The sequence below is a fragment of the Zalophus californianus genome, chromosome 5, assembly GCF_009762305.2.
Source record: "Zalophus californianus isolate mZalCal1 chromosome 5, mZalCal1.pri.v2, whole genome shotgun sequence".
Taxonomy (NCBI): domain Eukaryota; kingdom Metazoa; phylum Chordata; class Mammalia; order Carnivora; family Otariidae; genus Zalophus; species Zalophus californianus.
In genome coordinates, this window is record NC_045599.1 from 28,178,029 (window position 1) to 28,194,063 (window position 16,035).

The 16,035-nt window shown below is 37.9% G+C and overlaps 1 protein-coding gene across 2 annotated transcripts in view; it reads left to right on the forward strand.

Moving 5' to 3' along the window:
* Positions 1–12,021, forward strand: part of DDX46 (DEAD-box helicase 46) — a 75,580-nt gene extending 63,559 nt beyond the window's left edge. The window contains exons 19-23 of one of the 2 annotated variants that reach the window (XM_027605413.1): positions 398–574; positions 2,339–2,557; positions 2,872–3,016; positions 9,522–9,595; positions 11,377–12,021. In XM_027605413.1, coding sequence (XP_027461214.1) covers positions 398–574; positions 2,339–2,557; positions 2,872–3,016; positions 9,522–9,595; positions 11,377–11,424 — 663 coding nt within the window. In that variant the 3' untranslated portion in view covers positions 11,425–12,021. The remainder of the gene's footprint in view (positions 1–397; positions 575–2,338; positions 2,558–2,871; positions 3,017–9,521; positions 9,596–11,376) is intronic. The other variant, XM_027605414.1, reaches the window with a different exon arrangement.
* The last annotated feature ends 4,014 nt before the right edge of the window (positions 12,022–16,035 follow it).

The following is a 16,035-nucleotide window of genomic DNA, read 5'->3' on the forward strand; positions in this document are numbered from 1 at the left end:
CTGCAGTTTAATTTAGCCTCAAGTCATACTTATATCTCAGCTGCATCATGTTGAGTGCTCTGTCTTGACAGCACATGTTCCTCAGTTGCTAAACTGGGATGTATTTTTTGGACCACTTAAGAGTGTGCTCACTTGGTTCATGTGGCACTGTATCTCTGTTTTCTTTCTCTTTTTCTTTTTCCTTTTCTTTTTCCTGCCATAGGTAACTGATTTTTTAAAATGTACCACCCTCAACAAATAGCTGGTCTATTTTCCTATTGATCTGTGTGGTTGAATTAACAAATATAAGTGTCTGATTCTAGTCATATGATAGAAATAGTCTTTATTAGTTTCTGTGGATATATCTAAATTGGTATTTTTAATCCAATTTTTATTAATCTTTCTTTTTCTTACTTAGATTGATGAACAAATTGAAAGTATGTTTAATTCAAAGAAGAGAGTTAAAGATATGGCTGCTCCTGGAACATCTAGTGTTCCCGCTCCAACTGCAGGAAATGCTGAGAAATTAGAAATTGCTAAGAGATTGGCTCTTAGAATCAATGCTCAGAAGAATCTGGGAATTGAGTCTCAGGTATTAAGTAATTTGTTCCAAGTTTTAGTCATTACTTTTTATGTCAGCACAAGTGAACAGGTTGTTCTAGACATTGAGTTAGTGGGAATTTAACATTAATCTGAATACAGAATTCTTCAATTACTGCATTTGGATAATTCCTCTTATATGGTTGACTGAAATATTAATGCCTATTTTGGAACTCCTAACTGAAGCATGTTAGCTGTTGATAGTTTTTTTTTTTAAAGATTTTATTTATTTATTTGACAGAGAGATAGAGCACAAGTAGGCAGAGGGAGAAGCGGACTCCCCGCGGAGCAGGGACCCCCCGATGTGGGACTCGCTTCCAGGACCCTGGGATCATGACCTGAGCTGAAGGCAGATGCTTAACCGACTGAGCCACCCAGGCGCCCCTTAGCTCTTGATAGTTTTATAAAGTAATATTCTGATTGGTCTTACCAAAATCTTAAGGAAATAATTCCTTTTTTTTAAAGATTTTATTTATTTGAGGAAAGAGTGCACAAGTGGGGGGAGGGGCAGAGGGAGAGGGAGAAGCAGACTCCCCACTGAGCAGGGAGCCCGCCGTGGGGCTCAGTCCCAGGACCCTGAGATCATGACCTGAGCCAAAGGCAGACGCTTAATGACTGAGCCACCCAGGAGCTTCCGGCTTTTTCTTTTTTGATCTGCTTTTATTGGGCACACAAGCAATTCCTTGGAATTATAATACCTGGTTACATAACTCAAACTAACATGGGCTTAAGCAGTGGAAAATGTGTTAAATATTTCACATGCCATCTTTCTCTTGAGAGCTCTTTTATTAACTTAATTTTTAAGAAATTATCAACTTAATTTTTAACTAAGAGTAAACTTTCATAGCATTCCCAACGAATATTTTAACAGTGTTTTGAGGATTTTGAGAGTTTGGGGACCTGTAGAGCCCTCTGTCCAGTAGGATGGATAGCTTCAGGACTGTAACACCCAAGCTGGAAAGACCAAGCCAGATGCTAGCGGACTGACTCAGTGAGGCAGCCACAATCAAGGCTTAGAGGCTCAGGTTTCTGTTTTTGTTTAGCCAGTGAGGATCACTTCTCTGCTGCTTGGCTCAGATCAGGTGTTTAGCCAGTGAGTTACCATGAAGTGTCTGCTGTACTTGGGTTTTACTTCCTCTGAAAACGGGGATTATAGTGCCTAATCTAATATTCTCTGGGATTATTATTGCTAATAACTCTTTATAAGTGAAATCAAATAGCCACGCTTTCTCATTGTTAGAAAAGCTTGAGGTTTGAGTCATGTATTACCCACAGAATTCTGTCCACATTAGACACATAGTATAATTAAGTTCCAATTAAAAAGGTTTAAGTACAAAATAAAGTAAAAGGGTAAGTCAGTCATTTACTGTAATTTACTGTACATTGGCTTGGGCTATGAGGGGAGGAGAGCTCAGTGGTGGTAATGGACAAAGATTCTAATTTAGAGGAAATTCTTAGGAGCCACAAAGTTATATAAATGATTTTAGAAGTATTTCACTATATTTGATATCAAGAGTTACCTAATTCTCTATGATCCAGTAGAATTTTTAATAATAGAGTTGAATGTTTTTTATTTTTCTCATCAAAGTAAGAGAGATATATTAAACTATTAATATGTACTGCTAAATTGCACATGAGTAGGACTCTGCATTTGAAAGATGCTTCTAGTTAGTGGCTTTGCAGAATAATTTGTGGTAGGATCCCTGATCCTGTCTCTGCCCTCATTTGAGATTTGACTGTAGGTCTTCTTTAACTGCAGGATGTGATGCAACAGGCCACCAATGCAATTCTCAGAGGTGGCACCATTCTGGCTCCCACTGTGTCTGCCAAAACCATTGCAGAGCAACTTGCTGAAAAGATCAATGCCAAGCTCAATTATGTGCCTTTGGAGAAACAAGAGGAAGAGAGACAGGATGGTGGACAGAATGAATCTTTTAAGAGATATGAGGAAGAATTAGAGATCAATGACTTCCCACAGGCAAGTAACAGTTTTAAACCTTTTTGAATCAAGGAGTAAAAACTCTTGCTTCTTTAGGAGCAAAAATAACTTCTTTAAAACCCGTGAACATTTTAATAGCTACTTCACTTTTTATTTAGATGAGGGAGACAACAATAGAAATTTTATTTTTATGAATATTTTCTAGTTATATTAGGATCTAAATGGTTTTATGTGAAGGTGTTAATTATATTCTTAATATTAAACATCATATTATTTAAGCCTATTCTTTGTCATTACACCAGGTTCTTGTCCTGTTGTGAAGTGATTTTTTCCCCCCACCCTTTCTTCCATAGACTGCTAGGTGGAAAGTTACCTCTAAGGAAGCTCTGCAGAGAATCAGTGAATATTCCGAAGCTGCAATTACAATCAGAGGAACATATTTCCCACCTGGCAAAGAACCTAAGGAAGGAGAGCGGAAAATTTACTTGGCAATTGAAAGTATGTATTGTTGGTTCTGTTGCAGTCTTGAGTTAGGTGAGTTGATAGAAATGTAACAGACATGGAGAGAATGTAAGGTCACTTCGAGAGAGTATAAAAATAAGGAACATGTATAAGAAAAAAATAGTTTCATATATCATTTAAGGTCTTTATTTAGAAATTCAGTACGTATAGAAAGGTGAATGATCTGTTTATGGAACTCTTTTAGTCTTGACTATTCAGTCAAATTAGAAAATCACTCTAAAAGAAAACATGTATTTTAAGGACTGTTGTGTTTATGCTTCTAATAAGTAGAATATTCTGGCCGAAGTTTAGATTAGAAAGCAAATCAGTATATTAGTTCACTTAATGTTTATCCAAGCAAGTATTCCCTGTGAAATTATGCCCATAAAAGTTCATGCATATCTTTAAAAAAAACTAGAAGAGGACAGATAATACCATAACACAAAGTATATAAGTAAGGTATAATATAGAGTGATCAGATTTGGGTTTTTTTGTGTGTTCTGTTTTGTTTTTAGATTTTAATTTATTGGAGAGATTGTGTGTGTGTCTGTGTTTGTGTGTGAGAGAGAGAGAGAGTGTACAGGAGTGGGGAGAGTGGCAGAGGGAGAATATAAGGGAGAAAATCTCAAGCGGACTGCTTGCTGAGCGTGGACCCTGACGCAGGGTTAGATCTCATGACCCTGAGATCATGATCTGAACCTAACCTAAGATTTGGATGCTGAACTGAGTGAGCCTCCCAGGCACCCCAGTCAGATTTGCTTTTTAACTTTATTTCACACATTCATGAATGAGTTCAAAAGAGTTTCCATTTTTATTTTTCCCCTAATGTATTATTCCACTGCATAGTAGGACAACTTGCCTCCCTTCATTTAAATTTAATCTGAATATCTTTAATAGACTTACAAGGGTAGACCAGCCAGATCCACTTCATCTATTTAATGAACTAAGTATTTGTTGCATACTGGTTTTGGAGCTGTGGAGAGGTTGATTCTGTGTGTTCTGTAAGCTCAGAGTCTACATACATAGTGCTTTAAATAGCTTTGATGGCTCCAGAGAAGCCTCTCTCACATCACATATTATCTCGGGTACTAGTCTACTTTGAGGCGCACACATCACTTCTGACCAAGAAGCCTTACCTCATCCCTCTTCACTCTGTAGCTCTTTACCTGTTTGTTTTTCTTCACAGTACTCATCACAGGAGTTGTAATATATTTTTACTTGTCTGTGTCCTTCCCCTACTAGAGTTCTGTGGGTGTGGTGACTTTATCATCTACTCTCTTCTCAGTTCTCTGTTCTCTAAATTTTCTGAGTAATGCATCTGATTAAGCCCTGTAGTCACTTGTCTTCAGGATACAAAGTATTACTTGACAGGCATGTCCTCTATTTGATCTTTTTAAAGCTGCACTATCCAAGAGAACGCTCTGTGATGGCTATGGAGCACTCAGAATATGGCCAGTGTGACTGACATTTGTAAATTTTATTTAATTTTTGTAAAGGAATTCATATTTTTTATTTTTTTTTAAGATTTATTTATTTATTTATTTGACAGAGAGAGAGAGAGAGAGACACAGCGAGAGAGGGAACACAAGCAGGGGGAGTGGGAGAGGGAGAAGCAGGCTTCCCACTGAGCAGGGAGCCTGATGTGGGCCTCAGTCCCAGGACCCTGGGATCATGACCTGAGCCGAAGGCAGACGTTTAACAACTGAGCCACCCAGGCGCCCCACTTTTTTATTTTTTTTTTAAGTAATCTCTATACCCATTGTGGGGCTCAAACTCATGACAGTGAGATCAAGAGTTGCATGCTCTACTGACTAAGCCAGCCAGGTGCCCCAATTTTTATTAATTTAAATTTAAATAGCCACATACATGGCTGGTGGCTACTGTAATGGTTAGCTTTTCTCTAAAGTTTATTGTTGGAAAGATCATTAGAAGGTATTTAGATCCATTGAAAGTATATTGTAAATAAGGTCACTGTTAGTGACTGTTAGTTTTTTCTTGCTATATTTTGGCATTTCTTTGATTCTGTGAAGACTTTATAATTTTAGGTAAGTTCTTTACTGAATATAATCTACAGATGATTTGCTTACATATTAGGATTTGATTCTTTCCTGGCCAAACCAAGGAATCCCACTAACATGACTAAAAGTTAATTAGTGCTGTGCCTGTTTAGTCACTTTCCTTTGAATTGGTGACCTCAGTTGTTTTTGTGTGGCATCTTAGCATGAAGACACAAGAAGAGAAACACATGTATTGTGTGTATCCCGTCTACCCCTAAGTAGAAATCATTTCCTGGCTAAAAGTGCGAGATAGGGTCAGAGTAAGTTAAAGCACTGACAAGTGCTGTTGCCAAGGTTATGCTGTTTTGTTTTTTTCGCTTAGTAAGTATTTGCCTGGTGCTATAAACTTTTGATTAGTTTCCAAATTTCTGATACAGTTGATTTCAGATTTTTGCAAATTTATTCACTTTTTGTCCAAGGACAGGATTTTGGAGTTCCAGGCTCTGCCATTTTTACTGATGCACTGTCACTATTGGACTTTTTAAAGTTAATGATGAATTGTGGCAATGGGGAGACTCAAATGCAGCCTTTATATGTTCCATGTTATTGCCATTCTGCCATTATTTCCTGCATATTTTAAAATGCATGCATATTTAAGATTCATGCATATTTTAAAATGGTGTACAAAGGATGTAGAGCTAGAACTAAGCAAATTGCATGTTTGGTTTTTTTTTGTGATTGTGACTTTTATTAAGTCAGGTATTTAAATGCATCCTTTTATGTGTCCTGAAAGACTTTTGTTCTACCAGTGACTGTGTGTTTCTAAATCATGTGATACTCTTCCTTACTGTGTAGTAAAATGAGGATTGCTGGCACCTACTTCTTCAAGGAGAGAAAATTACACTGACATCTTTCTGCACTTGGAACTGAACAGGTCTCCCCTACTCCAGTGTTCTTTAGGCCATACAGGATGGAGACACAGTGTCTTCCAGTGGAATCTGATGATAAAACCCTTGGTATACATGTAATCAACCTTTTATTTTCAGCTTGAATATCATGGGTGTCATTTAAGCAAAACCAGTATCTTTAACTGCCTGCCTTATAAAGACATAAATCAGATATAATTGTTTGCTTTGAGAAAGGATCCTCTATGTAATTCTTGAATTTAAAGGTACTTATGTTTAGTATAGTGTAATATATCAAGGTTCATCTTACATAGAACTTTATCAGAACATATCTCCTCTACTGCCAAGTGAAGTGAGAAGCACACAGCTTCTGCTTGAATTTTCCATCCACTTAGAATGCTTCTGGTCACTTCTCTCCACTGTCAACTTGTGCTTAGGAAATAACGTCTAGTTTTTATAATCTAAGCCAGCTTTTTTCCTCCTATGTTATAAGATAATCTTGTCAAAAATGAATCTTTAGAATTCTAGAGCCATAGTGACGGTTAAGAACTGGAGATTAGTAATTAAAGTGATCCAGAGCTTTGAGATTTTCATAGATGATTAGTTTTTTAAAGGATTTTTTAGTTTTTGAAACGTCAGCCAGATAACTGAAGTCTAATAGGATGAAAACAGGTGTTGGAAGGAGCCATTGTCATCTGTTTCTAGTTCTGTAATTGATGGGACCCTACTGCCTGGCTCCTTGGAGACTCTGTGTGGCTCAGCAGTTTCAGGCCTCCCACCAGGCAGCGGGAAGGAGAACAGGAAGGACTTATGTGCCTAGCCATCCTATATAATTTATAGCCTGTTTTGTGACTCTCTCTTTTTACTAGTGGAGAATCCCTTAAAAGCAGCCAGAGTTGTTTTAGGACCAGTGAAAGGAAATGCCTCTTTTCCATGGCAGCTTATAAACATATGTAACCTATTACCTAAAGAAGCTTTATAAGTCAAAACTTTAAACTGGTCCAAATGGTCAGGCTCTAACTAAAGTAGGAAAATTACTCTTCTACTTGGATTTAGGTGAGAGTGTCGTTTTCTTTTTTTTTAAAATAGCACAGGGTATCAACAAGCTTCACACCAACTCATGCCAAGTAGCATATTTTTCTCCTGAATTTCATTTTGGTTGTAATTTTTAGTCTGGCTTCACTCTTGATTCACTTTTGTTACTTTCATCCACTTCTCTTCTCTTCCAGCACCCACAGCTTTAAAATGTGTGGTTGCTGGCTGGTGGAGGTGTAGGATTTAAATTAGATATGTTGCTACTTCACAGCCATACTCCTATTGTTAAAACTGTTTCTTCTTCCTCCTCCCCTTGCTCTTTCTCCTCTCTTCTTCTTTTTCCTTCTTCATCTCCTTCCCTTCCTCCCCTCTTCCTTTCCTTTGCTCCTTCTGGGATCAGAAAAAGTTATTCACGTCTAATAAGGGGAATTCTTGTGACTTGTTTTCCTCATTTCATTTTCTTACATAGAATGATAAATATATAGTTTTATATATTGGATCCCTGGTTCTCCTGTTGTTTAACATTTCACTCCTAGTCCTTAATTTCTAGTCTGTTGGTCCAGCTCTTCCATTTTTATCAGTGTGCACTGTGCTACTTACCTACTTTTTTTTTTAATTTTTATTTTATTGTTTGTCTATTTGGGGTTTTTTTGAGAAAGAGAAAGAGGGGAGTGGTGAGGCAGAGGGAGAGAGAGAATCTTAAGCAGGCTCCACAGCCAGTGCAGAACTCAACGTGGGGCTTGATCTCAAGACTGTCAGATCATGACCTGAGCCGAAATCAAGAGTCGGACGCTTAATCGACTGAGCCACCCAGCCGCCCCCCCACCCTTTTTTAACTTTTATTTATTTATTTTTATTATTTTTTTGGTGTATGCTACCTATGTAGACTTACCTGCTCCTAGCATTGTCCCTTGGCTGCAGATCCCTCCACACTACCCTTCATGGCTCTCTCATCTCCATGTCTCCTTTATTTCTGGTCCTTATTTCCATTGACCTTACTGACATTTGCAACTGGATGTCACATGAGCTCTTCAACTACAGCAATCTCAGAATCGAATTTCATCTACCATGATGACTGCTGATAATACCTGTTTTTCCTTTTAGTTTTTTTGCTTCTCAACTCTTAGCCACTTAAATCTCCCTGGAGAACTGAGGGAGAGGTTTTTGTAAGGAATGATATTTAGAAGTCATTTTGGTAGACTACTTCCTACCTTCTTATTCTGTTGCAATATCTTTACAAGGTTGTTTTTCTGATAGTCTGCAAGATCATCAGGAGCATGAATGAATTCTTTGTATAATGAATCTCTCACTCTGTGCATACACAGTAGGTACTTAATACGTCTTGAATGGAAGTAACTACATGAAAGAATGTCTCCAGCCTGCCTCATCCTCTAGGCTGTCTCGCTGGGTTCTTTTACACTCTTTTCCAACCACACTCTACTTATCTTACTCTTCAGTAATCATGCCTTTTTTCCCCTTGTTTTTTTTCCCTAGATTATTTATTTAAGAGAGAGAGCACGAGCAGGGAGGGAGAAGGAGAGTGAGAAGCAGGTTTCCCACTGAGCAGGGAGCCTGGTGGGGGACTTGATCCCAGGACCCTGGGATCATGACTTGAGCCCAAGACAGATGCTTAACCAACTGAGCCACCCAGGTGCCCTAAGCATGCCTTTCTTAATCTGTACCATTGCACATGGGATTCCCTTTGCAGAATTTTCCATGGCATCACTTCTCCTTCAACTTGGGTGTCCTCCACCTTAGGGAATATAAATGTCCAATAAATATTTGTTAAATAAATGAACCAAGGAGTTTATATTTCTCTTCAACTTTTTCTTAGTCTGTTTTGGACAAAGTGCTAATCATCTTTTCTTTGCTCTTTTTAATCATACCAAGAACTCTTTTTTTTTTTTTTAAATTTATTTATTTATTTGAGAGAGAGAGCACAAGCAGGAGGGGCAGAGGGAGAGGGAGAGAGAATCTCAAACAGACTCCTTGCTGAGTGTGCAGCAGGACGAGAGGCTTGATCTCATGCCCCTGAAATTATGACCTGAATTGAAACAAGAGTTGGACACTTAACCATCTGTGCCACCCAGGTGCCCCCCTACCAAGAACTCTTTTTTTTTTTTTTTTTTTTAGGATTTTATTTATTTATTTGACAGAGACAGCGAGAGCAGGAACACAAGCGGGGGAGTGGGAGAGGGAGAAGCAGGCTTCTGCTGAGCAGGGAGCCGGATGCGGGGCTCGATCCCAGGGCCCTGGGACCATGACCTGAGCTGAAGGCAGACACTTAACAACTGAGCCACCCAGGCGCCCCCCTACCAAGAACTCTTTAACACTACATGTAATGTGATCTCATTGGTTACATTTGAAACTCTAGAAGTAACCAGAATAATAAGCAGCCATTATATAATGTGGATGATGTTCCACCAGGTTCTGAAAGGCTATCTTGGCAGGCAGTACAGTGTTTCTAAAAGTCATCTACTGTATTTCCTACTGGATCTCCATGACATGGATAAACATCCAGTGTAATTCTAGTAATACGAATAATGTTTTCCTCTTCCTCATCAGGTGCCAACGAACTGGCTGTGCAGAAAGCAAAAGCAGAAATCACCAGGCTTATAAAAGAAGAACTGATTCGGCTGGTGAGTGAAAACCTCAAAGACTTACTTATTTGTTTTACTAAATATTTTATTGAACTGTTATATAAATTCAGAAAAGTACACAAGTCATAAACACATAGCTTGGTGAATTTTCATGAAGGAAGCACACTGATGTCATCACTGCCCAGATCAAGAAACGTAGTACAATACCAGCATTCCAGAAGCCCCCTGCATACCCCTCCTGTCACTATTCATCTCCCTCAAATGTAACAGTATTTCAACATGGTAGATGTTGCACCTGTTTTTGAACTCCATATAAGTGGGATCGATTGCTGTGTACTCTTTTGTATCTAATTTCTTTGACTCAACATTACTTGGAGGAAATCCATGTTGTTGCATGTAGCAGTAATTAATTGTCTTTCATGGCTGTGTAGTATTTAATTGTGAATATACCCACAATTTATGTATTGGACTTTGGGACTGTTTTACTTTCTTTTTTATGAATAACACTTCTCTGAGCATTCTTTTTTTTTTTTTAAGATTTTTTATTTATTTGAGAGAGAGACAGAGCATGAGCAGGGGGGAGGAGGCAGAGGGAGAGGGAGAAGCAGATTCCCCACTGAGCAGGGAGCCCGATGTGAGGCTCAATCCCAGGACCCTGAGATCATGACCCGAGCCAAAGTTAGACGTTTAACCGACTGAGCCACCCAGGCGCTCCTCTTTTTTTTTTTTTTTCTTTTATTTGAGAGAGAGAGAGAGAGACAGTGCCAGGGGCAGGGGCAGAGGGAAAGGGAGAGACAGTCTTAAGCAGACTCCGCGCTGAGCTTGGAGCAATATAGGGCTTGGATCTCACAACCCTGAGATCACGACCTGAGCCGAGACCAAGAGTCGGATGCTTAACAAACTGAGTCACCCAGGTGACCCTTCTCTGAGAATTCTTTCATGTCTTTTTTGTACATACAGTATGCTTTTCTCTCGGGTATATACCTTGAGGTAGAATTGCTAGTTATAGTGTAGACGTAGTTAGCTTTACATAAGTTTTAAGTAATTTTCCAAAGAGGTTATGTCATGGAAAAGGCATCTTTTTATAGACCACCTTCCCAAAGAAGGTGAACACATCCCTGTGTCTTTTTTTTTTTTTTTTAAGATTTACTTTAGAGAGTGCACACCAGGTGGGGGAGGGGCAGAGGGAGAGAAGCAAACTCCCAGCTGAGTGTGAAGCTGGCGTTGGGGCTCGATCCCACAACCCTGAGATCATATCCTGAGCTGAAATCGAGTCCAGATCCTTAACCAACTGAGCCACTCAGTCGCCCCCATCCCTGTGTCTTTGGTGCCAGTTGAAGCTTGTAAACTACCTATCGTGTGTACACTTTGTCCTTTCTGTACAAATGTGTGTTTGAGGTCTTTCCTAAAATTCCCCTTACAGAACTTTCTTCGGGGGGATAAAAAGTTTAAAGAATAGAAGCTACACGAAACAGGAAGGAAGAAGAAAAACAATCTTCTTTTTCTTTTTTTTTTTTTTAATAACCTTTAAGTCAAGGGCTTTTACGACTGTTTCACCAAGGAGTAATAGAGAAAGAACCTTGATGCCACCACCATTAGTTGGTTCAAAACTGTTGTCCAAGAGTAGTCCCGTGAACACAGACAGATGATTGGTTATTGAAGAGTTTATTCTTCCTCAGTATGATAATACTAACATTTTCTGTTCTAAATATCTGGTAATGCTGTAAGTTTGGAAAGGAAATTTCTTTGACATGTATTTCTTTTTTTCTTTTTTTTTTCTTTGCTTTTTCTGACTATGTATCTTTTTTTTTCTCTTGTAGCAAAATTCATACCAACCAACAAATAAAGGAAGATACAAAGTCCTATAAAACATCTGGAAGAAACTTTTTACTTGTGCTGGTCTGTGACACATGTGGCAGTTGTTGTCTCGTTTACAATGTATTGTAAATTAAGATTTTTAAAATTGTCTTGCTGATTTTTTTTAAATATATGGAACCAGTATTTGCTAAAGAAATCTTTCAGTAAGCAACACCAGAATTATCAAACTGTATTTAAAGCAGGCCTGTTTTCAGCATATGATGTCCTTTAATGTAAACTTTAAATATCAATATTTTAAATACCTGGATAATATCCCAGAAGTTTAAAAAAAATGGAAATATTTGGACTTTCTATTGACAGTAATAAAGTATACAAGTCACTAAGGGGCTTTTCACCTTATCCTCTTGAAATGAAATTGTGATCATCTCCTCAAACAAAGGTAAAATTCTCTAATTTTGTGTCCTCTCCCCACCCCCCTTGAACTTAAATCTTACTTGACTCAGTGGAACAATATGAACTGGACTTAAGAATGTTATAATAGAATTTTTACAAAATGTTCCAGTTTTTGTTTCAATTTTTATCATCATAAATGGGCAATAGTTGGACTGCTTTTTGATTTTGTAAAATTAAAGATTTGTAGTTTAAGAGTTTTTTGCATTTCTTTACACTGCAAAGAGTTTTAGTATTTACTCCTTTTGGGTTCCCCTCCCAACCTCTAGCTCTGTGTCTAGATACTGAATCTTTTTTACTCTTCCTTAAAAGAATGTGATTTGTAGCCTGTAAATATTAATGTTTCCTTTTTCCCCTGGAAGTGTTTGTTTATACATGTGTACATAAAAACAGACTACTAATTTTAATCCATATTTTCTCCAGGATTATTGAGTAGGTTTTGAATTTTCTTTCTTAAAATTTCAAGCATAATGGTACCTGTGTTGTAGACTTAGATTTAAGCATCTCTCAGTGAAATTTAGCTCACGAGGAGTCATAAATTACATTTTTGACCCTTCAGATATATTCCCTGAATATTCTAATTTAAATTGTTATGATTGGATCACCCAATATTCTTTTCAAGACTCCTGGTGTATTAGAGCTTTGTATTGTTGCCACTTCTTGAAAAAAGAAAATTTCCAGGAATTAAATAGATATATTTCTTAAATTAAGAGACATAGAAGTTTCTGAATATTCTTGACTTAAGAGTTTTTTAAAAAGAAGAAAATAAAGCATACTCAAATCATATTAATAGGACATTAAGTGGTTAAAATGACAAGAAGTATCATTTCTTCAATATAGTTATTCTTACTGAAAAACTAAGATGGATATAACTGGGAAATATTCTTGGATCCCTTCCATATCTACCTTCTTTCTTGGAAGAAGAAAACAGACAAGACACGTGTAACAGGAAAACCAAATAAACCATTTACTCTAAAATGCAGGCATCTTGGGCTCCTTTTCTTTTCCTTTTATTTATTTGCTTATTTTTATTACCTAGTGATAGTTTGTTTCTTTTGATAGAATATATGGCAGTCTCACATTGGTGACAATTGGTGCTCCCTTCAGCCTCCTGGATCACTTTGAGATTCAGAGTTTTACATCATTTTAGCATTACTACCTTTATGTTTGTATATCTAGATGTAATAAACCACTGATAGTATTTTGTCGTAAAGTGAAACACATTTCTCTGTTACAACATTTTTTAGTATCACACTGACTCTTTGATTTTTAAAATCAGAATGATGTATAGACTAAATTGTTTTTTAATGCAATATTAATATTTGCTCATGTTTTCTAAATTCCTTATAAAATAAAGTTAATTCAACCTACACTTTCCTAAAATTATCTCTGCTGAAATGTTTTATGCTGTTGCTCTAATTTTGTTTACATTGGTAGGCATGTGAGAGAAGTTTTGTACTCTCTGTATCTTTATTAAAAATTCTAGCAACCCTACTACCCAGAATATATGGTTCTATCCAAAAATATCTTCCTGAAGAAGCCTCTTAGTCTTAGGTTGTGTTTGTATTTGGCATAAGACAGGTAGGCGATAGGTGAAATAATAGTTCATGTGCCAGTTGGCATTTTGCTACAGTGCACTCGTTTTACAAAATGGAAGTATAGACTTTAACAGTGATGGCTAAGTTCTTTCCAAGTCATTGTGGACACTTTATTATTTGATATGTTTCATGTCTTCTCAGCCTCATTGGTGTACAGATGGTGGTCAGCTGGGAGTCACAGTGCACCTGAGACTGCAGTCCTTCCTGTGAGCCGGGTAGCCCCAACATGTGAAGTTGTTTGTTTGAGCAGAACCAGCTCTTGAGTACCTGGGATTTATAAATCCTATAAAGCCAGCTGTGGGATCTGTTTCTAAATAGCATATCAGCACTGTAAGGATCACAAGCTAGAAAGCAAAACCTCCGAAGTTGTAACTTAGTTTATTAAAATGTTCTGGTTTTGTGTTTTATTGATGATGGATGCTCAGCTCTTAGAGCAGGCAGGAGTTCTAAATAGCTAGCCCAGTGTGATCCTTGAGATCAGATGCTTCCTCTTGGATTTGAGTCTGGAGCTACTAGTTCTTCACAGTTTGGTACTAAGAATTGGAATCTGCTGGCATTTTTTTGTGCCTTCTGCTTCTGGCATGAAAAGCTGAAGTTAAGATGGGTGTGTAAATATAAAGACAGAGTGAATGAATATGTGTGGAGGGACGTCTTATCTTTTTATTCAGTTTAGGTGATATAATCATCAGAAAACCTAATAAAAATCTCACTTCAATGGGCTCTTTGGCTTGGGAATATAATCAACATCTTACTGCTTAATGTTAGGCAAGTTCTCCAGAGCTAAAGATGGCTACATTTCCCTCCCTAGTTAAAGATCCCCTGGTGTTTTCAGTTGCAGGTATTTGAAGGTCTTTTTTTTTTTCCCTTCTCTATCAACTTATAATTTTCCTCAGGCAGGAATCCAAGTAGAAATGTGAAGAAAAATTGTAAACAAACATTTTCTTTGCAAATGAAATCCCCACCATATCAGTGATCTCACCTTTACAGTGCCTTCTTGCTTAGCTGGTATTTGTGTATTTTTAAGTACATACTATCAAATCACATGACTGGAGAGGAATTTATATTTTTGAAGTTTTTATTTTTAAATAATCTCTTCACCCAGTGTGGGGCTCAAATTCACAACCACGAGATCAAGAGTTGTATGCTCCACGGACTGAGACAGCCAGGCGCCCCGAGGAATTTACTTTTGATTATTTTTCTTGACTTAATTCTTTTCCAAATATGGCTTTAGCTTATAGAAGTTCATGATTTTGAAGCTCTAGTCTTTCAAAAGAAATTCTAACTTTGCATTAATGTTGGGGAGGAAAAACAAGTATGAAATAAAAAGTTTTTATTTTTTTAAAGATTTTATTTATTTATTTGACAGAGAGAGACACAGTGAGAGAAGGAACACAAGCAGGGAGAGTGGGAGAGGGAGAAGCAGGCTTCCCGCCGAGCAAGGAGCCCGATGTGGGGCTCGATCCCAGGACCCTGGGATCATGACCTGAGCCGAAGGCAGACGCTTAATGAATGAGCCACCCAGGCACCCCCAGAAATAAAAGAAGTTTTAACAACCCTTTGGAAATCTGGAGCTCAGAGTTACCCTTTCAGATACTATTAGGATTACTGTAAAAGCTAGAGTTTCTGAATGAAAAAATTCCTAATCATTTTTGATATATGAAAATACCTGATAGCTCATGTTTTGAGTATTAGACCCTTTTCACAGTTTAACCTATTATGGAATAAAGAATATGTGAGGATTCAGTATGAAAATGGGCTTTTTGTCCACAGAAGAAGCATATCATTTTATTTATTTTTTAAGATTTTATTTATTTATTTGACAGAAACAGCAAGAGAGGGAACACAAGCAGGGGGAGTGGGAGAGGGAGAAGCAGGCTTCCCGCCGAGCAGGGAGCCCAAGGCGGGGCTTGATCCCAGGACCCTGAGATCATGACCCGAAGGCAGAGACCTAACGACTGAGCCACACGGGCGCCCAGAAGCATATCATTTTAACTTGGCACTTGGTAGTAGATGGATTTCTAGCAGCTTATCAACTCCAGGCACTTCTTAGGGCCTAGGATTTAACGTGTCTGTGGCCTTTATTTCTGAATTCTTAGTAGGCTCTCTCTCAGGTGCCTGGATCCTGCAGTTCAAGGATCCTTGAAGGCATTATTTTCTTTCTGTGCTTTTGCCTATGGAAGTCTTCTGAAAGCTGAGACCCCCAGAACTGTATTGTTGACTTTTGCAAAAAGAGTCCTTTTTATCTCCCAAGCCAGCCCAGGGCCCAAGTCACCGATCTGGAAAGCTTGATGGAAAGAGCAGGGGGGTGAATGCCTGGGAGTTCCAAGGAGAACACAAGTTCCTCTAAATTTTTAGGGCTCTAGTGGTGCTATTTAAGTGTGTCTGGGGTGGTAATGATTCTGTGATACACTTCAAGTTTGAACACTACTGATAATCTTCACTTTCTTTTGCTCTTGGACTTTGACTGCCTGTGATCTAACGTAGTGGTCTTCAAAGTGGGGCACATATATAGTAGGCCATTTGGAAAGCAGGAAGAAAATACTAGAGCTGTTTGTGTTACTTTTTAAATTTCATCCTTTAAGTTTTGTGGTTTTTTAAATTTATTTTACAGTA